Source organism: Anopheles bellator, chromosome X (assembly GCF_943735745.2).
Source record: "Anopheles bellator chromosome X, idAnoBellAS_SP24_06.2, whole genome shotgun sequence".
NCBI lineage: Eukaryota > Metazoa > Arthropoda > Insecta > Diptera > Culicidae > Anopheles > Anopheles bellator.
In genome coordinates, this window is record NC_071287.1 from 9,796,420 (window position 1) to 9,821,456 (window position 25,037).

The 25,037-nt window shown below is 50.4% G+C and overlaps 1 protein-coding gene across 1 annotated transcript; it reads right to left on the bottom strand.

Annotated features, from left to right (window-relative positions):
• Positions 1-15: 15 nt before the first annotated feature.
• Positions 16-23,176, bottom strand: LOC131213518 (uncharacterized). The gene is made up of 7 exons (XM_058207569.1): positions 23,155-23,176; positions 9,852-11,040; positions 8,201-9,782; positions 7,514-8,119; positions 2,590-3,755; positions 1,029-2,514; positions 16-871 (listed from the first exon to the last, which is right to left on the bottom strand). Exons 1-7 carry the CDS (start codon positions 23,174-23,176, stop codon positions 371-373), a joined length of 6,552 nt encoding a protein of 2,183 aa, XP_058063552.1. The 3' UTR covers positions 16-370.
• Between the last annotated feature and the right edge of the window lie 1,861 nt (positions 23,177-25,037).

Sequence of the window (25,037 nt, forward strand, 5' to 3'; positions counted from 1 at the left end):
TTGAGAAAAAAGAAATAGAAATTGATAAATGTGTAGTTTATTTAAAAATAACATATCTTTTGAATTCACAGCTGATTGATTACTGTGTTTGAGTATCGATGTGTCGTAGAAAGCTAGCAGTGGTCAATCTTTAAAACGCCTTGAAGAGGCTAACCACTCTACCAACCGGAACTACAGTTTTGGAAATTCACCATCTGGATTTGATTTTGGTTTCGTTTTTGTTAGTATTTCTCATTGTTTCTTTTTTGTCGTTTGAACTTTTGTTTGCTATTCCAGTCTACATCCAAAATCTCTTCCGTGATTGTGCTGCTGCGATTTTCGAGAGGAGCACGAATGGTACGGTCCAGCCCCAGAAAACCACACAGAGCTTCTACAACAATCCATTGCTAATCGTGAAGGCTTGTTTGGTGGCTCCGTTTTGTACCAACGCTTCTTCGGCGTTCGCCATACGGTCTATGGTGAGCTGCGGCTCGATGACTTTGTCGCTTTCCGGTTCGGTTTGAACCATTTCTAAGTCCGCTGTCATCTTTAGCTTCCCGGTCGAGGCCATTTGCAGGTTTTGATCGAGATTGTATCTCCGACCATCTGTAACATTTTTGGGAGGTCGTGGCATGGCATAGGTTAGCTTTTGCCAGAACCAGGTGTCACCCCACTGTAGGTAGGTGGTTGATCGGAGAAATGCACGCAGATCTGCATCCAGCTCGTCGATGTTGCCAATGTCCTCGTATATAATGGCAATCACGCGATTACGCTGCTCAGACACCGATTGTAGGTACGCGGTGCGAAACTCCATCTTGCCCCAGACTGACTTTAAGTAATTCTTCGACAGCACGATGATCGTTCGGCGTGAGTCTTCTACTGCTTTTGTAATCTGGAGTGTGAAAGACATTTGAAAATAATAGTTTGATGAGCAATGGTACTTTGTTTCACTCCTGGTAGCACTTAGGTGGACACAACTATCGCGATAGCCAGGTCTCCGATTTGGATAGTGACACTCTGAACTGTGCATGCTTTTCGCGACCCCTTACCTGTGTTGAGATCATTTCGCCGGGTGTAAAATCGCGCACGTGCCAACAGAGTCGGAAGCGAGGGGGATGTTGCTCAAGACGCGGCACTAGATGGTCGGCAATGAACGATTCGTCGACATGAGAGTATGATACAAACGCATCGTACAGTTTGCCGGCATCACGTTCTTCGCCGTCGTCTGTTAGCCAGTGGAAGATATTGTGCGTGAAGAGCCACACTTTCACTTCGAGCCGGTAGCGATGGTAAAGCAGAGTGAGCAGCGCAGCCACCAACGCGACAATTGCGAGTGCCACGCAGCTAAAGATCAGTCGCCTGGTTTTTTCTGCACAAACTGTTTCCGTTGTGGTCGTTTCGAGTGGAGCACCATCAGCACAGTTAAGTGTTGCGAAGTCATTTATACGCTTCCGTTGTGTGTGGGCGAACGACACAAACTGTGGCGCATCGCAACTGCAGCTCCAAGCGTTTCGCGACAACCGGAGGCTTGCAATGCGACCCAGCGCACTCAGGACGGGCTCCTCGAGCTGTGTGAGGACGTTTCCGCTTAGATCGAGTGTTTCGAGCTGTGTCGGTAGACTAGCAGCTTCCACCACCGCAATGTGATTGTCCGATACGTAGAGCCGGCGAACGTGGCGCCATCCGGTCTCGTTTACTTCCTCCACGCGTAGTTTGGGCTCCCGTAATTCCGGGAGGGCATTCTTCTCCAGGTGCAACTCAATGAAACTGGATTTTAGGATGTTGTACGGTGCAGGCAACAAGGGCACTTCGGTTAGATTGCGTTGCGCGCAATCGATAATGGCATAACGATCTTCGGGCCTGCTGTAGCATTTGCAACCCACCGGGCAACCTTTTCCGGCCGCCTCACACAGCAGGTCCATTGGGCTAACGTCTTTAACGGGTGTGTTGTGCAGCCGTTCGGGCGAGGCACACCGCAACTCATCCGTCACGAAGCGCACTTCCTCGGTTACCACCTGGACGTACCGTATGAACGCATGAACCTGGCAGTCACATTGCAATGGATTATCGTTCAGGAGCACGCGCTTGGGCAAGGATCGTGTGTTAGACGTGCGGTGTGTGGAGAAATTGATCGTTTGCAGTTTGTTTCCTCGTAGATCTAGCTCCTGAAGCCTTTTTGAACTGAAAGCAAAGTCTCCGAAGTCGATAGTCGTAACGTTGTTTCTGGATAAGTTGAGTCGCTCGAGCAGCGGCATAAAGTCGGCAAAAGTGGCAAACACCGTGCGAAGGGCGTTATGCGAAAGGTCGAGGTGTGCTAGTTTTTTGATTGTATCGAACGGAGTACGGTGTATAAGCAGCGCCTTCCCGTCCACATAGGCGATACTTGTATCGCCTTCGTAGAAGGACAGGTTGTTGTGACTAAGGGAGAGCATCCGCAATACGCTCTGCTCGCGAAATGCGTACAGATCGATCACCCGTAATCGGTTGTGGCCCATATACAACTCTTCCAATGCCGATAGCGAGGCAAATACGTTTCTAAAAGCATGTAAAACGGGGAAAATGTGTACAATGTTTAAACATTGATCCGGTGTCATATCATCTTTCACTTACTTATTTATGGTCTCCAGTTGGTTGTCACTCAAGTCGAGCACCCTAAGTTTCGTTGTATTTCGCAACAACGCATCGGGTAGCTCGCCAGACAGTGCATTGTGCGATAACCGCAGCTCCTGCAGCCCCACCTGATGTTGCAGTAGGTATGGCGGAAGTGCTGCGAGACGGTTTCCAGACAAGTCAAGCTCACTAAGTACAGTGGTCGCAGAGAAAAGCGTAGCCGGAAGCACCGTCAGTTGATTGTTTGCGAATGATATGCTCTTAAGATGAGTTTGGTCTTGCAACAGCCCATTTGGCAACTCCGTGATCCGATTGTAGTGCAGCTGAACCGTTTCAAGGTGTGTCAAGCCACCAAACAAATCCGGCGGCAGAATGCTAAGCTCGTTGCCGCTGACGTCGATGTTTTTAAGTCGTGGTGAACCGCTCAGCGACTGCAACCGCTGAAGACGATTAGCAAACATGTTCAGCTTCTCAAGATTAGGTAAATCTTGGAGTAGGCCGTCCGGCAATGATTGTAGTGTCGTATGGGTGAGCTCCAGAACACTCAGCTGGGTGAGGTTGGTCAGTAGGGTCGCTGGAAGATCGTAACGATATTCGCGCAAATCGAGCCAACTCAGCAGTGGCACATGGCGAAAAAGATCATCATCCGGAATGGGCTGGGCGGTGGCGCTCTTCAGTGAAACAGTGTGTAAGGCGGGCAACTCGTCGAACAAGACCGCAGTCAGTGGTGCACTGTGGGCGTTGTACCCGTTGCCAACGAAGAAGAGCTTTTCGAGTTTTTCCATCGCGCCGGGACCAAGGAATTCTAGTGTGGCAGCTAGCGAGCGGTTCGATGGTATTGCACAGTTGGAGTACGTCAGCTGGAGGAAACTGGTGTTCTCAGAAGATGTCAGAGACGGAATGCTCTCGAAGTCGTAACCATTGTCCTTCGAACAGTGCACTTTCACATGCGAGATGCTGTAGTCAATATCGAGCTGGAAGCTTGGACAACGAATTTGTTGCTTTTCGATGCCTCCGTGTAATTGTGGGCAGCTACATCTCGGGGGACACTCGAGGCTACCGGTGGTCAGCTGCGTTACTAGCGCCACGATCAGAAAGCGAAACGTGCATGACATGATGCTATGCTGCAGCTGCTTAGCACTGTTTGTTCGAATGGTGCTTTTCAGCTTTCGTGGCAATACAGGCTAACAGTGAGCATCACCCCCGCTCGACTAGTAATAGATAAGCTTTGCAGAGACCTAGAAAGAAGTAACATTCGTTATATTTAGACGTTTCTTATGTTGTTTTGTATGCGGTATGTTTTCTACGTGCTGAATCGAAACGCTAATACACACACTATGACTGTAAACGGGTTAACTACTGTATTTAATGTTGCGATATACGTTGTAGCGAGTTGTTTTGTGCATTATCTGCTATCTGCTGCATTATGAGCTCTTGACAATCATCCGTTCTCACTGAAATGCGTGTGTACCGTCTCATGGAGTTGTGATACTGCTTGCCAGTTGGAATTGATTTTTTCCACACGATGGTGGAGATAAAATGACAGAATTGATTGAGGACTAATGATATTCGTCATTTACAGAGACCAACTTTTACAGCACCTGAAACGAGTCGTTTGTGTTACAAATCCTGTCTCGGGGCTACTCCGGGCACGGGGTAAAGTCGAATGCGTTTCTTTTATTAATCTTATCCCAAAACAAGTCACGCTAAGGGCAAGTTTACTTTACTGTATGCATATTATCATTCCGTGCTGTTAACTGCGTGATCGCGTTAACTGACACGTTCGTGTTGTGCTTTGCCAATCGTACAAGGCTATCTCATCATGACCATCGGGTCGAACAAAGCTTTCTATTCCCGTTCCAAAAGTCGTTTCCGCGCGGTGTAAACAATTCACCACAACACAGCCCTCGGTTGCTCTTATACAACCGCCGCGTAATATGTGCTACGTTATTAATCAACGAATCTCTTTTTCAGTGCTTACCTTCCACTTTCTGTGATATTTCTCCAAAATTCGTCACTCTGTCACTCGACTCCGATTTATGGCGGTTTCGTGGCGATCTCTGACGTCGGTATGCACAACCTGTTCGCCCAGTAATCCCTTCTGCTAAAGAAACGCGGGTTTTCCCGTATCGATCGTAGCGCTACAAGTCAAGGCGAGGCGAACACAATCAAGTCACAATGAACCAACAACACTCTCTACTCTCACGCACACATACATAATAATCGTTTCAGCACACTCTGGGAGGCGACACAGTGCCAACTAGTAGCAAAACACAAAAACCTGTCCTGCAGCAGCAGGCGATGGTCACTGGTTGAGAGACACTTATTGATAGATGAGATGATTGAAGTCTACTGCGCGGTTGACGATGATAAAGTTCCTGGACGTCGCTCGATCTGCTCGCGATCGCATGAAACTGTGGTAGTGTTGTGATGCTGGAGCGTACCGATCAACGCACACCGTCCAGAGATGGCTTTGGGCGGAGAACAAGCACGTCTGGACCGCCTGTTTCGATGTACGGCTGATGCTCTACTGCTTGGCGGTTCGGTTGTCCGCCGGCAAGTCACTGGGCCCGAGAGCGATCGATGAGCGGCGCTACCCGGACGCCGATTGGCGTCGTCGATTTTTCTGAAATTCCCACTGCGACAAGATTTCCCGGCATATGGATTGTGATTTTTTCGGGTTTCGTTGCTAATCGTTGGGCTAGTTCAAGTTTCGATTCTGCTTTCTGGTTTTGGATCGATTTCGGTTTCTGAAATTCTCTCTCTCTCTCTCTCTCTCTCTCTCTCTCGATATTGTACTCTCTGCAACAAAATGGTGATAATGCAAAACTCTATACACGTTCGAAACGCCGCGGCATTTGCAGTCAAAAACAGGGTTATTAAGTTCCTTTCAATACTTGTAAGATTCCTACCCGATGTGCCTACCCTTAAGCTTCTGGAAAACATGCTCCGAGCATAATAGTTTTGGGCCGAATTAGTTGTGTACCCGATGGTGACGGTTTGCTTGAAAACTAGGAAATCCCGACCACTATTGCCTCCCCGTTTCCAGTTGGTCGATTTTCTCAGGGTTACATTCACCGTTGTCTAGGTGACCAATATAAAAACAATTAGGGCTTGCTTAATGGTCGATGACACGTTACACCGGTTGCTATGGGACGGCATGAAAAGAAATGTAAAAATTTCATTCCGTTTGGTGATGCTTCTGATGGCCATTGGGCCCTAATATAGTTTAGGTATTTTTAAATAAAACGTGAAGCTTGCAAAATAAAAACGCAAGAATCATTTGGTACACGGCGCAAAAGATTACGGAACAATTCCTATACGGAGCTTATCCATACTTTTAGTTGAAACATGTTTGGGGAACCAGACTTGGCGGATATTGTGGATACAACGCATTTATCAAACAGTCCGCCTCTTTTTATGCTACGCTCCACCGACAGAGAAAGATAAAGACGTGGCTTGTTTATTCAGCCAAAGATTTTTTTGCCATATCGTCCGCCGAACATTGCAAAGATTCACGCTGCGAGTTTTGGAACACGTCTTTCTAGAACCGGTTTACCAATTTAGCGAAGGCTTTAATCAGAACCCAAAAATATTGTTGTCCACATGTTAGAAACATCATTCTCGTACGTTTTTCAAAACTGTTAACCCCTGTGAAAAACAAAATGCACTATAAAATACGTAATAACTAGCTGAAGTAGGTTGATATACATTTTAGTTTTATCTTCAAATATTTTACGCTTGGATTTAAAACATATGTACTATGCATACAATCATTTGTTTCTTGAGTTTGGTCTTTTTTGTAAAATTTCTCTAAATGTACAATAAGGTACATTATATCTCTCTGAGCCTGGACAAAGTCAACTTTATTGGAACACATCATACCCATCCCTCATCTGTAGAAATTAGTGCGTAGTAGTGCGAAATTATTCGGTCGGCAGTGCCCTCCATCCTTCATGAGGAGCACATTGCTCTTGGTTTATTTAATGTTGCCAAACTTTGGTTAAGTTCTTCTTATTACGTACCATAGAGCAAGTAATGCGCCTATGTCTGATTTGCTTTCCTGTACACTGTACGCACGCTGTACGTTGGTGTGAGGTTCAAAGTTGGCTTTATGTTTCTATCGCGACGCGAACCAAATTATTTTGTAAAACCTATCGTTGGTATTTTCTATGATTTTTTCTTCATTCTTATCCGACAAACGATCGCACGAAGCGAGCGATGAAAGAGACCGATGGAACCTTTTCGCTACTCTTGGCTTTCACAGCGACTGTAGAAATTAGCGTGCAACATATGCGAGATTAATAAAATGTTTCAAATGATAATTAGAGTATCACCAGTATTGTGGAAAATTCGCTGTCCGCCTATTCGGAACATTTGGTTGTATGCTGTAACTTAAGTACTGATCGTGAGAAGAAAGACAACTCCCTAAGAGTGGTTATCGCGTGTCGCAAATAACACAAGGACTTCCGTTTTCATCTGTTCTGCTTTGGAAACTGCCCTTGGTGGTTCGAGATTGTTCGTTTACGTACTAAAAATTACATTGACTAACTGGATTCTTTGACTCTGGTCTTATCGGCTAAAATCGATCAAAATATTCTTCAATCGAGTAGGATAGGGATGAGCAAAAGATGGCCGAACTCGGTGACCGACTAAATGCTAGCTAGTTGTTATTTAAATTATAAAAATATACATCTCTCGCTAGACAGCAACAACCCCGTACGTTATCGTCGCACGAACCGGCTGGCAAAAGTTTCTGTTCACTTATACTCTATTAACCACTCATTTATCCACTTCGTTTTCGTCTGTCTTATTGCAAATATTGAGCGCGGTACTAACGATAGCCAATGCTATCGCCAACACCTCAAATCTCCTTCTAATCAGTCTGTAAAGTTAGGATCATGTCTAGCAATTGGTTTCAAACGTCACTCTGCTTCGCGTTTGTGTTGATTACAAAGGCACCATTGATGTGCCCGTTGCCGGCACCGACGGGATACACCAGCTGCCGACGATTACCGTTGGCAGTTGGGAATGGTGGAGTTGTAGCTGTAGTTTTGTCGTGGCTGACGGTGAAGGGTGATGAGGTGACAATTGGTGGGGTGATCGGTGAGCATGCCGATTCGAGCGGTGGCTCGGTCACTGTAACCGACGTGGCCGACGTTACCGTCGGTTTGATGAGCTCCAGCTTATCGTCAAGGGAACTTTGTAGCTGCTTCATGAACAGTCCACCGAGCTTTCTTCCGTCTCGCACCATGTGCGCTGGGTGGGGCATCGCGTAGCGCACCTTGTCCCAGAACCACGGATCGCCCCACCGCACGTAGGTGTTCGTTTTGAGATAGGCTCGTAGCTCTGGCTCGAGCTCGTCGATGCTACCGATGTTGTCGTAGATGATGATGATCACTCGGTTGCGCTTTTCGGTCAGCGACTGCAAGTGTGCGGTGCGAAATTCGAGCTGACCCCACAGAGAAGTGAGAAAATTGCTGGAGAGTACGATGATGGTGCGGCGAGACTTTTCCACCGAGCTCGATATCTGTCAAAAAGGCAACCAGATGATGGTAAAGTATGGGCAGGGAGCACCGTCAGAATCAGAAAGCACAAGCGCATCGCTTACCTGGGATGCAATCATCTCGCCCGGAATCCAGTCACGCATGTGCCAGCAGATCTTGAAGTTCATCGGGTGACGCTCGAGCGTCGGCACTAAGTGCTCGGTGATGAAGCTTTCGTCCTTGTGCGAGTACGATATGAATGCGTCATACTGCTTCTCACAGTCAAGCTCTTCATCGGCACCAAGCCACATGCACAAACCGTGCTTGAACAACCACACCTTCACCTCGAGATGGTAGGTGTAGTACAGGAACGAAAGCAATGCCACTAAACACGCCACAATGGACACGGCAACGCAGACCAGTACCACAATGGTGTACGTTTCCGCCGTGCAGAGATCGCTGATCGTGGTCACGTCAAAGTGGCGCCCATCAGCACACTGTAATCGGGCAAAGTCTTCGATGTGCTTCTGGTTGGCGTGCGCGAACGCCAACAACGGTGCCGTCTCGCAGTCGCAGACCCATTCGTTTTGCGCCAGGCGCATGCTAGTGGGGTTTTCGTCACCGCCGTCCCCGCTGAGCCACTCGATGGTGGGTGCATCGAGCTTGGTTAGTCGATTGCGTGTTAGATCCAGCACGCGTAGCCCTTTGGGCAGCTGCTCTACCGAAATGTCGGCGATGGAGTTGTTGGCAGCGTACAGCTGCTGCACCTCACTCCAACCGCGCGCATTCGGCAACAACGATGGCAGGGCCGTGATGTTGTTGTTTTCCACGTGCAGCTCGATGAAACGGTAGCCGAATGAGCTCGGCACGGGCAGCTCGGGTAGCTGCATCAGAGCTTGCCCGTTACACTTCATCACGACACCGTAATCTTCCGGGCGTATGAAACACTTGCAGCTGTCCGGGCAGTGGCGGATCTCAGTCGACGGTGGATCCAACTCGCACAGCAGCTCCCGCAAGGGGATGTCCCGGATCAGTATACCGTGAAGCTGTTCGGGTCCGTGGCAGGTGAGTTCATCGGCCACCAGCTGTAGGCGCTCGTAAACGTCAGAGCTTAGCTTGCGTTGCACGTACTGGGCAAAGGGATACACTATGCAGTTACAGTTGAGCGGGTTGTCGTTCAGCAAGATTCGAGCCTGTGCCTTCAGGCGGCCTCCAGCATCATCTCCGCGCGATGCGGGCGCCTCAGTCTCCAGCTGCACCAGTCGCTCCAGATCAGCTAGGTTGATTTCAAAGATGTGATTGTGCCGCAAATCTACCACCACCTGCTGCGCCAGGAACTGCAGGTTGGCCACGGTCAGACTCGTAATGTTGTTCCAGCTGAGATTCAGTCTTTCGATGCTGTGCATGTTCACTAGCAAGTCGCGGAACACCGTGGTGAGAGCGTTGTGCGATAGGTCCAGCTCTTGCAAGCTGTGCAGATACTGGAACGGGGTGCCATTTTTGACGAACAGCCCGAGGTCATCGCTCGCCTCAGCCTCCGCTTCCGCGACGGTGATGGTGTTGAACGGGTCGAACGTAAGCTGATTGTTCTGCATGTGTAACGTTCGCAGGTTTATCGTGTGCTGGAATGCCTGCAAATCGATGTAGTGCAGCTGGTTGTGGGCAAGGTACAGCTCATCCAGCTTCGTTAGGGACCGTAGGAAGCCACTGGAAAACAAAGTAAAAGCTTTGTGAAGGTGGGGGAGTCACGGTTAATAGTACGTTTCCCATACTTACGCCGATAGTTGTTCGATTTGATTGTGAGACAAGTGTAGCGCTTGCAGTTCTACTGTATTCTGCAGCAAGCTGTCCGGTAGGCTTGTCAGCTGGTTGGACTGCAAGTACAGTACTTGTAGGGAGCGCTGATCGTGCAGTAAGCTCCCCGGCAGATCTCGCAGACGATTCGACGCAAGATTGATCTCCGTTATATTCGGCGATCCCTTGAACATGGTCCCGGGGAGACTAGTCAGGCCGTTTTGCTCCAGTATTACCTGCTTCAGTGCTGGTAGATTATGAAACAAATCGAACGGTAGTGTTGCCAATTCAGCCTGCTGGAATGCTAGTTTTATTTTTTGAAGCTCCCGATTCGCCCGAAACAGTCCTTCCGGAAGGGCACGAAATCTGTTATAGCCGAGGGCGATTTCCGTTAGATGGGGCAGGACACTGAATGTATCGCCGGCAACGTTTTCCAGTTTGTTGGCCGATAGATCGAGGCGCTCTAGTCGCGGCACGCCCTCGAATGTGTGTCTGTTAATGCTGCGCAGGTCATTGTGCCACAGGCTCAGCAGGCGCAAATCGGACAGGTTCTGCAGCAACCGGGGTTGCAAGTACTCGAGACCGTTGAAGTTGAGCTCGAGGATTCGTAGCTTCGGCAGACTATCGAACACCGTCGGTGGAAGGTTGAGCACATTGTCCCGCATATCGAGCCAAGTGAGGTTCGGCAGATGCTCAAACAGGTGCGGCTGGATATCGTGCAGCTTGACATTGCTGATCGCCAACCGATCCAAACTGTTGAGACCCTTAAAGTGATGCGGCACGAGCGCTGCACTATGCTCGTTATGCGCGTTGTTCTTCAGCCAGAGCAGCTTCACCTGCGACGTGCCCAGAAACTCCACGAACTGCAGTATAGAAAGGTCGCCGCTCGGCAACGGACAGTCGTCGATTGTTAATCGCTTGGTGTCTCCGATCGCCAGCTGCGGAATCTGGTCGAAATCGTGGAGCTGATTCCGGCGGCACTTCACCTCCGCGTACTGGTGCGGCTCAATCCGCAACTGTACCGTCGGGTCCGCGCTGGGGCAGTCAATTTCAGTCTCGGAACCCGTGTACGACTTGCACGAACAGTTGCGTATATCGGCCGGACAAATGCCGAACCCATCGAAACCGATGCCCCGATAGTTCGACAGGAGGCAGTGCGTGGCCGGCGCCACTGATACGAGTACAAGGAGCATCAAAGGTGTTATCGTTGGTCCTGGGCTTTCAAATAGCCTCTTCCATGCGAACGACCGCACCATCCTGTCTTTGGCTTAGTCTCTTTTTCGTTGTCTTTCTCTACCTTTTAGCTGTGTCTACACAGTCTACGCTGGCCCGGTCGTGTGTATATTTTGCACAAAGTACACTACTGCAGCTCTCAAACAGTGTTGCTTGTACCTATAACGATAAAATCAAATGGGTTATGAAATGCTTGTGGTTATAGGATGATGAAACGAAACAAAAAGCCTTCAATGGGTTTGAGGATTAAGCGGTTACGATAAAATTCAATGAGCAAAAGCGCGTCAGCAATTCGTTCAAACAGGAGGTAAATTAAATCATGCTCCATACGGAAAAGCGCATGCCTTCTGGTATGTATGTTGATACCAAATGTGATAAGAGTTTTTTTTAGTGCAATATCTGTAGAATCACTATAGTCCTTATTTGGCGCATAAAGTCCATGACCAACATATCCATGACTTGCTTCTCAATCGGTGTGGGAGAAAACTGGAATGTCAGCAAATGGAAGTGACTGAAATGTAACTGGAATGTCATGAAATGTTCGCTTTTGTCGTTGGAAAATGGAAACTGTTCATAAAATGAACTAGCGCTTTGTGATCGCCAGTTTTGAAGTATAAATTGCTCCCCGTTGTAAATGCTTGCGCAGTTCGTCGCTTCTCACATTCGCAGTGACACCACAGTGATTAGGTAACACGAGCGAACTGAAAAAAAATGTGCGAAGCTTTAAACTTGTTTCGCAGGCAGTGTGGTCACTCCAAAAACGGTTACCGCAGTGACTCGGAGCATCTTTTTTATTTTTTTAACCAGAGACCCGTAACGGTTATGGGTACACCCCCCGCTTCAACAACGGCGCCAATTGAAAATGACACGGGTGGATCGAAAGTAAGTTCGCAGTTTCCTTCCCAGGGCCAGACCCAGTGAGAAATCAAGTTTGGGTGATATAATGAGCGTTTTGTTTTTTGCTGTCGCTTTGATTTTTCCTTGCCGCTTAACCTTACATTGTGGGGGAGGGTTGGCGGTGGGTGTGCCCTCAGACAGACAGCATAAGTTATGTTGCTGGGGAGAGCGAGATGTGTGGGAGCCGAAGTCCGAAGAGAAAGTCGAACCGACATTGGCCAAGATTTTGGTGAGGCCGACCGCGATCGAGGGCAACATTGAAAAGTGTATTTCCGTAACAGAAGAGAAAAAACAGACACACATGCTCCAGCTGTGGCAGTAAGCTCTCTGGTGTCTACAGCGCTAGCAGAGGAAGTAGAGTAATTTGTGGCTCCGGACGACGGGATTTAGCGGATGAAGGAATCAGTTTTTAGAAAAAACGAACACGGTTGGTTTTATTCCCATATTGAACGCCCGCTTCGGTCCTGCATGAAAACCTACAAAGCCATGCCTTAGTCACCCACGGCTCAAACAAGATGGCACGCATTTTGAGCTACGAAACTGACCAAAAACTGTTTCGCTGATTTATTTGCTCTTCAGCTCGATTATATTGCGTCAAACGACGTTACGAAATGTAAGCGTACTCCATTCACCTTCACCTTATGTGCCAACATTAGTAGTTTATTACCCAAAAACCGTGCGCGGCGCTTTGCAGAAGTCACTGAGCAATATTTTCGATTGCAATGCCACGCAAGCGCCACAGATGTAGTAGTCCACGATACATAAATATTAGTGGTTTAAAGTTGATTTTACCATCGGCAAACGCGAATAAATAAAAAGCACCACCTCATAACGATAGTCAAGTGAATAAATGAAACAAAAAGAAAACAAAAGGCGATAAAAGTAACAAACAAATTAAAGTATGAAGGAACGAACGAATGCTCCGAACCATTCAAATGAGAAAAATAGAAGAATAAATCACTCCATTCAAGTGGGGGGCTTGGGCCAAGCCTAACAGCCACCCTAAGCCTAAGTAACTAGGTGTGTACGTCTCGATAGAATCAGACCACTCTCTAGTACCACTCGGAGAACCCGAAAGTGTTACTGGTGGGGTTGGATACTCATCCTATTTCCCTGGAATTCTACCGACAGGCGCGGGGGCCCGTTGTAGAGGCTCGCTGCTGTACAGTTCGGAGCGGTACTCGGTGTGTTGCTTTTTCACGGTCAGGTGCACTTTCGGACCGGCGAAGGGAGTGCCATAGGGAGTGCCGCGGTGGCCGGGTGGCGGTAATATTTTATTCCAGGCGTTTTCTTCACGTATCACTGCGCGCGTCGCCGCCGCCGCCGCCGCAGAGCGCGATTTCGCTTCACGCTTCAACCCCGATCAGAGTCCGGCCGGTGGTTGCTTGGCCCGGATGTGGCAAGTCCGAGTGTGCAGCGAGCAAGCAGCAGGTGCTTGACGATCCACCCCGCCTGCCGCCGCCCAGCAGCAGCCCAGGATCCGTAGCCCTTCTCACACGCCCAGCGTTTTCCTCCACGCTCTCGCCATGAAATCTCATTTCGTGAGAGGAAATTGCTGTTTTGTTTGTAATGCTGCTGCTGCGGTCATTGAAAACACGGCAGAGGAAGGAAGGCCCAATCTTATTCGCCCCCTCCCCCTCACTGCCACACACATACACACGCACGGACGAGGAAACGAGATCTGCGAGAAACACCACGAAGCAGCAGGCGGCAGTGGTAGAGAGTGCGCGCGGGAAAATGGCTAGAGGATGGGTGGTGGTGGGCGGAAGGGTGGGTATGGTTACAGAAAATTCGGTACGGTGGTGGTGGCGGTGGCGTACCGAATTGGAGCATTTTCTTAACGGTAAACACGCTGGCGGACGCTGCTGCCGATGACTTCGGACCAAACGTGGACCGGGGAAACGCCGGATTGAATGAAGGTGGTGCAGGCTGGAAGGGAAAGAGGTTTCGGGTGCGCGCCCGTGTGTTTGTTATTGTGCCTGCCTGCCTGCCTGCCTGGGTGGTAAGTGGCCTGTGGTGGATTGGACTGTTGATGGCTACCTGCTGGTGGTTGGGGGGGCTTTGGGAATGTGGAAAAGCGATTGCGCACCGAACAACGACCCCCCACGCGGAAGGAAGGGAAAAGGGGGAATAGGGAAGCGGGAGGCGTAGGGCCAGGCCTCGGGGGGGTTGGTGGCATCAACAATGGGCCAGCAGCAGCTATGATGAGCCTCCAACCAACCTGAGCCGGCGGCGCTTCCAACTCCGTGGTGCCCCGTACGGCATGCGGGGGGATGAAAGGGTGGGCACTTCCCTCTCCTGGGGGGGGGAGGTTGAAGGGTTGCGCACTCGGCAACAATCAGCTCTTCGAGAGCGCGAGTTCATGAGAACCACGGCGCGCGAGTCTTGAGAGCAGCCCATCCATCGGCAGCACTTTTCGTTTGAAAGGGGGGCGCAACATGAACCGAGGGGTGGGGGAAGGGGGGGTCGTGGATTAGCTGCGGAGTCGACCGGTAGTAGCGCCGACGACCATTTCGAACGGCTTTGCGTGTTTGGCACGGCCAAAGGCTCGGCCTGCGATACCCTATTTCTGAAACCTACACACCGTCACTCCTCCGGGAGCTTCGGAAATTCGTGGAGTGCCTTGTGTCGGCGGTTAGGTAGCTTAGAACCGGTGTAGTTAACTGAGCTAAAATGATCATCATTTTTGCTGCGTTGGCAAAAGGGTAACACGAGGCAGGCGCGTCTAGAGCACCATCAGTTCCTGGAGTTGCCTAAGGTATCTCTGCTCGGGGATATGCTACTCAAGTGTCAGACTGGTCCTCACTGAACGCTTCAAGAACTACTGACTAGAGGCTTTTGCACGTTGATATCCGTAGTGTCATATTTCCAGCCAAGAAGCTAGTCAGGCAAAAACAGACCGCATGCCGGCCCCGGCTCCAAATCCGTAGTCGACGGAGTTCGGACCACCACGGAGCTGGCCGTGGCTAATACTTCTAACGCCCGGCTTGTGGATACAGCTTGGTTCTTTCGTTCGATTGCTTATGCCCTATTCTACTCTACTTAAGCTTTGATTAAGACTTTGATTCACATCCCTACAGAGTCCATTGAAAATTCGTGTCCGACTACACATTTTATACCCTCTGATGTTCTAAGAATCGTTGCATTCGCTTTTTGCGCCACCACAGCGGGGAATGCTTCGGTAAGGGAAATATGAGAACGCGCCGCGCAATTTTTTTGCCGTGGAAGACCATTTAAAAACGGCACCGGCGACCAGTCGGATCGCGGCGTTGTGTAAAAACAAAGCTCGGTTAACATGTAATGGTACGCGCAGGGCACTTGCAGAAACAGCAACATTTTTTTGCTGCTGTATAGTTCTAAGAATCAACAGCACGAAACCGCGCACCGCCGAAGCCGGGTCTGGTCCTTTGGGAGAGCGTTGTCGTCATCGAGGTGCGCAGGTTACGATACGATCAGCACCCGGCGAGCCTGCTCCGTTTCTTACTCTTAGAGCGCTTAGAAATTACAGACAGTGCGTTTAACCACCTTGTTCTAACCGGGTAACCGGGCGTAGGTTACTTACCTTTAAGAATACTGTTTAATGGAACCACATCCTTTGAAGGGGTTCGCACGGTCGCAACACACGTCTTGGGGAACATAGGTGATTCCCGCGAGATTGATTGCAGCAGTAGCAGCAGCAGCACGGTAAGACCCTGGGGTCACGTTGCGATCTGATGATGAAAGCTCTAGCGCTCGGCGAAGGGCTTGCTCTGCGGTGCAGCTACACACATTCTGGACACCACCACACACATCCCCACGCAATCAAACGAGGATATGAGTCGCCGCGTCGCGAACACCGCGAATGTAGCGATTAATGTGCACAACAAAGGAGTTGACTGTGGTTGTTGGTTGAACTGCTGCTTAAATAGCCGAGCCTCCAGGTACTGTAATTTGCACCCTTGCTTTTCAGTTGAGATTTAATTGCGAATTATTAGCACCCAGCAGTAGTTGGCGAAGTAGTTGCCGAAACGAACACTCTGACTCTGGACACGAGAAACGCACACAAAAGGCTTGACACTTGACAGCGGGCTGCACTTTGGTTTCTTCTTAGATTGCGCCTCGGTTGTTTCTACTCGAGTCTGTTTTTGGGACCAACCAGATGAGAGATTCCTGCTGTAAGTCGGACGGTACACCTGCACCCGGGTGCATTCGGCGGACAACTGATGATGCAGTGTGTGCGTTTGAAATGCGTTGCCAGCGAACCGAATTGTTTACCGTTAGCGGGTGCTCACACCGGGGGCTCTCACGCCGCCACCGAGAACTCACCGCGGCCACACCGATGGTGCCGCCGTACAGTGCGGGCCGATGCAGTAAGCGCAGACGATGGTTCGGCGAAATGCATTCTATATTATGAGGTGCGCACACGAATTAGTTCGGTTTTATAAAGGATGGCATTCACTAAATTACTAAATTTCATATTTTTTAAAAATAAAATATGTGTTTGGCAGCTACCGTCATTACGCATCTAATGCAGTGAACGTAAGCATTTGAACATCTCAAGTTTTGTTCCTGGTAGAGTGTTTTTGCGGGGAGTACTTTTTCATTACTTCAACATGAAGAACACTGCTACCGAAAGTCATTAAATCTTGATGGAAGTTTTTGGTGAACTTGTTCTTACTGACAGAATGTGTCGGAGCAGAAAAAGAACTTGAACTGAAAGAAGTTGACCACATGGCAGTTTTCCATCGCCTGAGTGTCATGTGCCATGGGAATAATTAGAAAAATGTCCTGTGGGTTCCACAAGAGTTGATAAAAAGAGACATTGAAAGAAGGAAAATCATTTGCGGATTTCTGATTGCACTGCAGAAATGAAAAAAGTTTTTGTACCGTCGTAATCGTCACTGGTGATTACAAGAATCCTAAACGCAAAAAGCCCAGGATACAGCTTGGTGAACCAGCTCCATCCAGCAACCAAAGCGAAATATTAACTGCGCGAAGGTTATGCTGTGCATATGGTGGGATATGAAAGGTGTGGTGTACTTTGAGCTTATAAGATTAACGAAACCCGTTAATTGCCTGAAAGATGGGAGAAAGTAGTAGCTAACCGTGGGCAATACATTCCTTAAAGTAATCATATATTTTGTTGTTGTCGTTAGGCCACAAATGTAGCATAAAAACCGAACTAATTAATTTATAGACCCAATACACACCCAGACCCAAGACCCAATTCAAACCGGCAGAAAAAGATGTCGTGTCGTGGTTTTTTAGTAGTCCACAGGCAGCCCTAGGCCCAAGAGCACTATATTCCAAAAACTAACTACACGAATTATGAAGAATTTGCTTGCAGCGTTCTTGGATTCCGAGGATAAGGAAAACTGCGTGTTCCAATTTTGTTTTGGTGATGGGATCGCCCGGGGCGAATCGAAGATTAAGCCTTTGCTCCAGCACGCATTTTAATTTCGCGATGGCCAGGCAGCAAAACAAGATAGCACAGAGGTAGGCAATGAACACATAGTTCCCTATATGGACGTAAAAAATAAATCCAAACCACCGATAACACACGCAACGGATTACTGAAACGGATCAACTGCGTTGTTTGGGTCGATGTGTTGCACACTCTTTGCTGAAGGTTATCATGACGTTCCAAAAACATCCTATCTTGCAAGCGAACAAGTCACTGTAAGTGACTGGAGGGTGGTTCGCTCGATTGGTTCTCTCTGTATCGTGTAATAATGAGGATGTGAGTGAGATACGCACAGTGGCCCCAACCTTCCACTAGACGCCGCCACAACCCTTGGACGAACCTCTGTCCCTTTTCTTCACTTACACTTCGCTACGCTCCGTGCGTGGAGTTCGCGGTTTATGTTGTGATCGTTCCCCGTCTTCTTCTTCTTCGGCCCCAGTGACCTTCCACGGCAGCTGGAAATGGGGGGAAGAAGCATTATGTTGCCGGCCATCTGCTGGCGTCGCTAAAAGGCCACTGATGAGTGCCGCCGAGCCGGAGGAGCGGAGATTCTTTGAGCTGTGAGCGCGCGATGACCAAAACGGCCGGTGCCGGTGAGAAAAACGGTTTCCGGCATGTGAAACTGTCCTCTGGCCATCATCTTCGAAATAAGAAAAAACGTCGACGTCGACTCATAATGCTTCGTTCAGCAGGTTTTGATTACACCACGACGCGGTACCCTCATGCTTAGGGCCCCTCTGCAATGTGTAGTTTAAAAATTCCACACACTCCTGGGCCGGGCTGTGAAATCTTACAAATAAAAAGGGCCACTCTCGGTCCCGGTATGGGATTCTATTTCAACACGTTTCATGGGAGCAAGAAAGTTGATATGATGTTGCCTGGGTTTTTTGTTCGTTGGTACGAAGAAACTAGATTTCTTACCGCGAACCTGGTTTTGGAATTGATCTGTTTTTTTTTTTCATTGAAAGGATGCGTTCCAGAAAACTCACGGAGGGATTCATTAAATTAAAATCAAATCATGTCGCCTGTCTGAATCTGTCGTCCAAATCCGAAAACGATCTTTAAATAGTAGTGAACGGAAATAAAATGGAAGCATTCAGGGCACTGGCAGTCAGTGAGAGCTCATAGTGGATGGAAAGGAGGATGCTATCCGAACAGCAGCAGCACACCTGGGTGGTCAATGATCAGCGGAAGCTCTACTGCGCGCACCGACGATCGCGCATTAGCACTGACGAGTCATCCTTAGAGAGACCTGCCCGGAGGTAACACCGAAGGACACCAGCTGCGCGCCTTCTCGCGATAGTTGTTTTTTTTTCAGGTGTAGGCCGGGATGAAAAACTACGATTAAGTTGTACCCACTTCAATTACTCGAATGGAGGTTCCTGTTGGGAACAGAGCATCCTGCAGAGCTCAGGTACGAAACTTAGGGCAGCCGGTCTCGCCTAATTGTGATGTACACATGAAGACCCTACTGCTGACTGTTATCCTTTTTTTTTCTTCTTCCTACAACGGTCGGCTTTTTGTACCCTACTGTGTTCGGCGTTTGTTGGCGGCGCTTTGCCGCCGCACTACCTGTAGATATGATGAGAGTGTCCGCGTCCCATTATTCCGTCATCCTTTTACAACTTCATCATCGACCGCCTCTCGCCCGAAACGGCGATATACACTGCATGGTTTGAAAAGTAGCGAGCCCCACCGAATGCACAATACCTGTGTAAATGTTACATATTGAAGACGCTTGCGCTTCAAGAGTTTCTCGGTTTAGTTCCCATTAGTTCGCGTGCAAGTTGATAGTTGGGTAAGAGCTGCGGCCTAGGCTTGAAACTTTTGTACACATGTATTAGAGGGAACGGAGAGGACCGTAAAAAGGACTCTCAGAAGGAAGGGAAGGAAGGAAGGAACAAACACACAACGAATAACGAAAATGGGAAAAACAAATCCCTCACATGCCGAAAAAGTACCACCTACAGCCGGTAGACGGCCGAGAGCCTCTTTCGTCGTGCCGCTACGGTTCAGCGGTGTTTAATTTCCAAACTGCTCCTTTCGATGTCCCAGACGACGAAGAGCGCGGTGTTGGGTCGCAGGAATGATGGCGTCACTGAACCTACCTGGTCGCCGGCGACCGTGGGATTGATCCATCCAGGGGTGTGCGGCGTTTGTGATAGGCTATCCGCCAGAGCACGGATGAAGCCAGCTTAGTGTCGGCATTTGATTGCATTTGGATGCACGGAGTGCGTTTGGGACAGGGACATTGGGAGAATATGGATATGTAGTCGAGACCGTAGGGCTGTTTAATTCAGTTCTAGAGGCCGTTTCTATGTGTTTTTGGTTGGGCTACGGGCTATAAGAGACAGATAATGGTCGTGTCTAGGGCACTCTAAGTCGGCGTACATCACCGAAAGTCAAAAGAACCTTCTTCTCGGTGGTTCTCGATTTCTGTCGCGGTTTCGGTTTCACGGGTGCTTAACCTTTAGGATTACTGGTAAGTACTGGAAGCCGCTATCATGCTATCGTGGGGGCAATGCACATTAATTTTCCATCGTTCCATCGGTCCCATATATGCGGTGCGGTATAAATTTTGTGGAGACTTCGTCCAACCAACGGTTTGGAAAGAGCTCTTTCAGAGTCGACAGAAATCTTTCCGAAAACCTACAATCGGAAAGCTCGGGTGGGCGGACGACAGAAATTAGAATCAAAGTTAACATAAGGTAGAGTTAGCTTAGTATGTAAAACAGAGACGAATGTAAGGCTATTACAGCGCAAAGTCTCTATAATGTAATTGAAAAAAAAAAATAAGTGTAGCAGACGTCGTAATCCCGCGCGCATCCGTGTGCAATGCATCCGCAAGGAACTCCCGGCGGGAGTTTGACGACGACGCTACAAGAGGAACTGAATTGATTCCCAAAGATTATCGGGCCGTGACTCTCGGCACTCGGCGTGGAATACTGCTTCTGTTTTTTTTTCTTCTCTGAAGGATAAGCGCAGTCGTCTGGCAAATAGAAGAGGGCGCGCGTTTAGTGGCATAATGTGGCACGAGTACGGCACGGTCTCCGCACTGAAATTCGTGCGTTCGGCACGACACTTTCCAGGCCTCGGGCGTACCGCCGGGGGAATAGGAACACGCGCGGCGCTCTGGGAATATCACTCAAGAGGTATTAGCTTCTGCGCCCGGGCTCAAGTGGGCTGTGCATTACCTCCGCATTACAGACGACGGATGTGCAGCAAGCAACACCGGTTGGGGGGACCGGGGGCCTGTGGTAAATTTTCCGACTCGACTTTTTCCTTCCTGCCATAAGAGTCACATAAACAACCAGATAAATGGATAAATGTGTATCTCCAGTGTGCCCAGACCCTCGGGCGCAACGCCGGCTTTCGAAGCCGACGCGCCCTAAACGTTCGCTGAAGTACCGAAATAGGTAGACAATTTAGTTGAAAGCCGACCTGGGGGTGGGGACTACCAAAAAGGGGTTTTTGATGGCTGGTTTGGACGGAAGTGTAATTAATAATCAAACCTCGAACACCAGGTCTCTCGGTCCGGGTGCTGGAACCTGTAGGGAAGGAGGGGTTTTGAACAGTTGCTCGATGTTTGTGTATCGCATTAGCGTATAAAAGCAAACAATAAATTCATAAATCTTACTTGGGGGATTTAAAGGGGGGGCGATACATGTCAAACTTCGCTTCAGAGGATGTTAAAATTGTGACAGTTCAGTTTGCATTAAATACATTCTACATAGAGACACTGGGAACTGCGAAAAGGTACTGGGCCAACCAACCAGCCAGCCAGCCAGCCAGTGTATGCAAAAGATTGCCCATCCTTTGAATAATCACGTTCGCCAACGAACGTGATGCGCGACAACAGGACCCGGTGCCGTGGGAAAGGATCGCCCCGAGGGCCGTGTCCGTGTTTTCTACCAAATTTACCAATATTCGCAAACGCACGGAAATCACGTTTCCCGTACATGGCCCCCTGTGTGGTGCATCAACAACGCACAGGCCAGTTCGTGTTGAAGAATGGCAGAGCACAGCTGCTGGGATGAAGGGCCGACCCTCGTAAATGGTCGTAAAACGACGGGCCGCACACACACACACTTAATGTATTCTTAAGGAGTTCAAGGAGGCTTCTGCAACAAACATGTGTTCCGCGACATTTTCATTTCCTGGCCTGGCCCGAAGCCTGGCCTCCGCCAACGAGATGCGTGACGTGACTTTAAACGCGTGATTTCCGAATGCACTCGGCGGGGAAACTCCGTTTCGTCGCCAGCAGCGGCACGGCCCAGCCAGCGTATCCTTCGTTGGACCTTTCTTTACTGCCGGTAAAACCCCGGTCGGTCGGTCGGTCGGAAACGGGGAACATATGTTTTTTTGGTTTTGCGCCAAGCCAAGCCAGAGGTTGCGGAGGTTTTGCTTTCTTGCTTCCGAGCGGCGCAGGTTCATTCATGGGCCAGCAACTCTCTTGCCGTGTCCGTGTGTTGTTTTGGTACTAAAAAAAATAAAAACAATTTAAGAACCTGTCCGAAATCCGAGCGGGTTGGCTTTCTTGATACAAACACCAAGGATCAAAACGTGGGTCCGAGTCTGATTCGTGCTGCACAATGGCACTGATCGGATAAGCGCTGTTTGCTCGACCCCATCCCAAAGGTTTTGCCGGTGCAAGGCGCTGCAAATCCTGGGAACCGGATGCGAAAGGATCCACCACCTTGTTTTTTTGTAGTAGTTTGCGCAATCGGAGAAGGGTTGAATGATGGCTGGCCCGAATCCATTCCCATTGCAGTCTCATTGCACATGATGTGTTCGTTTTCATTCTCGTCCACCGTTGGTTCAGCCTTGCGGGAGTCCGTCATGCGACGATTGTTGTTTGTCGGTTGGTGTTCCCGCGCGCGATGATGTCTGGGAAAAGGTTGTTCCCGCTCAGTTATCAGTTTAGCGCGTTATGATGGACACGGAGCAGCGAAGAGTTCCGAAATGGCTTCCGCACAGAGCGCGCACCGATATCGCGCGGTGCCTCGACGCTGATTGATCGGTTCGCTCCGTGCGCCGCATTAAAGACTTGGGATCGGTGGGATCAAAGCCAAGTCCGGAGTGTCCAGGAATGTTGTTTCGAATCTTCCAGAGTCCTCCGCTCGATTACAGGCCTGAAGAGTTGGGGTAAAGAGTTAGCGTAGGCCCATCCTCGTGGACTGATCCATCGTGGACTGGCGCATCTGGTCGCGTGGGCGATCGCTTCATTGCCATCGACTGGTGTCTATTTTCGGAACCGCACGCGCACCGGTGGGGAATTCGAATTCGGGATTATCTTCCGCGCGCTGGGATTCGTCGTGTTATTTTGAGAACCGGCTCCGGCGCACCCTCACAATAGACAGGAGCCGGAGAGGAGGGTACACGCATTTTTTGCCACGCCACCGCGAGTATCTATTATAGGGGGCCCATAAATTAGTTTAGGTAAGTGATTAACCTCACCCTAATACCCCGGGGTGGGGTGGAATACCCGTAATACGCCACGCCAGCTGGCCGTGCCGTGGGGATCTTGAAAGCATCCGGAGCCGAGCGGTTGTGTCCCTCGATTGTAGAACCACATCGACGGTTACTAGGCTGCACTGGCTGCCCCTCATCCCGATCCGCGCGGTCGTCGTACCGGAAGACACGCAGAGCCAAGGACTCTCCCACCACGGTGTGTGATCCATCAATGTTTGTGGTTCAATCTTCAAAACATACACAACTTCCGGTAATTGCTCATCATGGGTTCGAAATTCGAAAACGCTTCAGCAACTCCTGTGCGAATCTTTGCGTCGCTGTTGGGTCATACGTCATACGTGCTTGAAGAAATTCCAGAACGAAACAATGGGGTTACTAGCGTGTGGGGTCTATGGAGTTTGTGCGCGAACTCACCGGCGACGACGTCACTGAGGTTGACAGCGCAATTCGGGCTGACAGTTGGAATATGATGTATCGTAACGGCACGGCATGCTGGTTGTTACAAGCTCGACACCCGACATGCTGTTGTGGCCGTCTGCCGTTGCAGAATGTGAGCAGCGCGATAAGCGGCCCGACGCAAACCCATGTCTGGCATGTCGGCTAATCAAGCATTCTGCGAGGCATGTTACCCTATATAAGAGGTGGCTTCTTGGGGTGTGCCCGAAACACTGTCCGATCGACGCCGACGCGAGTCGAGTGGGGTCGAGTTCAAGGATCAAGGTTTTTGGTGGGTTCACTCAGGGATCGCTTCGTCTCCTGTCGCGAGTGTCTGTGTCTCTTCGAAACAAGCTATACTGTGTCGTGTGCCGTGTGCGCTGTGATTCGGACGTTGATGTGATGACCACCGGTAGGGGGCGCCACCGCTGGTGTGGGATTGGCAGCACGATCGGCGTACTGCTCCTGGTGGCCGCCGCAGGACCGCAGTGCAGTGCGCAAGCTGTGGGCAATGAGCTGTGCCCGGAGGCGCGCTGTGATACGCTGGAAGCCATCGAGACGCTGTGGGGCGTGCCGGATCCCAGCTTCTTCCTGCAGTGTCGCACGGTGCCGGACGGGAGCTGGCAGCTGGAGCTGATGCCCTGCGCACCCGAAACCTGGTTCCACTTCGGGCTCCAGGTGTGCGTGGTGCCGGAGGTTTGGGAGGGATGTGACGGGACCCTGACCACACCGTCGACCGATGGTCCTGGGACCGGCGATCCAGGAACTACGCCGGTGCCGGGTGACCCATGTAGCGGGCCCCGCTGCGTAACGCTCGACGAGATCAACACACTGTGGGTGCACCCGTCCCCCAACTACTTCTATCAATGCCGCCCGGGGGTGGCCGGCTGGGTCCCGCAGGAGATGCCGTGCGGGCCGGGCACGCTGTTCAGCTTCCGGCACCAGGTCTGCGTGCACCCGTGGGACTGGGTCGACCCGTGCTCACCCACCGCTACACCCGGTCCACCCACCGCTACACCCGCTCCACCATCAACCGAGGTAACGCCGGGACCGCCCGCCACGACGACCGTGGCACCGTCGCCACCCCCGATCGTCGTTGACTGCCTGGTGCCGAACTGTGCGCTCCTGCAGGATGACGTCATCCGGTTTCCGACGCGCGAAGGGCCCCAGTTCTTCTACCGCTGCGAGCTGCTCCTGAACAGCTTCTGGGTGCCGCGGCTGGAGCAGTGCCCGGGTGGGCTCTACTTCTACTTCGGCGTCCAGGAGTGCGTCGATCCGACCGACTGGATCGATCTGTGCGCCAACGTGCCGGACGACTTCACGACGACGCAGCTGACGACGGTGGCACCACCGCCGACGGAGGTACCGCCGTCGATGCCGCTACCGGTGATCTGTGGGTCCCCACGTTGCGCTACCGCCGACGAGCGCAGTATCCTGTGGCCGAGCACGGTGGCCGACATGTTCTATCGGTGCGTCTGGAATGAGCGGCTCTTTCAGTACCTGCCGCAGCCGGAACGCTGCCAGAACTTCCTGTTCTTTGACTTCCTCGCCCAGGAGTGCGTGTTTCCGCTCGACTGGGTCGACATCTGTCCGATGTACCCGACGCTACCACCACCGCCGGCTCCGACCTGTCCGGACTGCTGTCCGACGTGCCCGGAAGCACCGATCGATCCGAGCCTGCCGCTGCC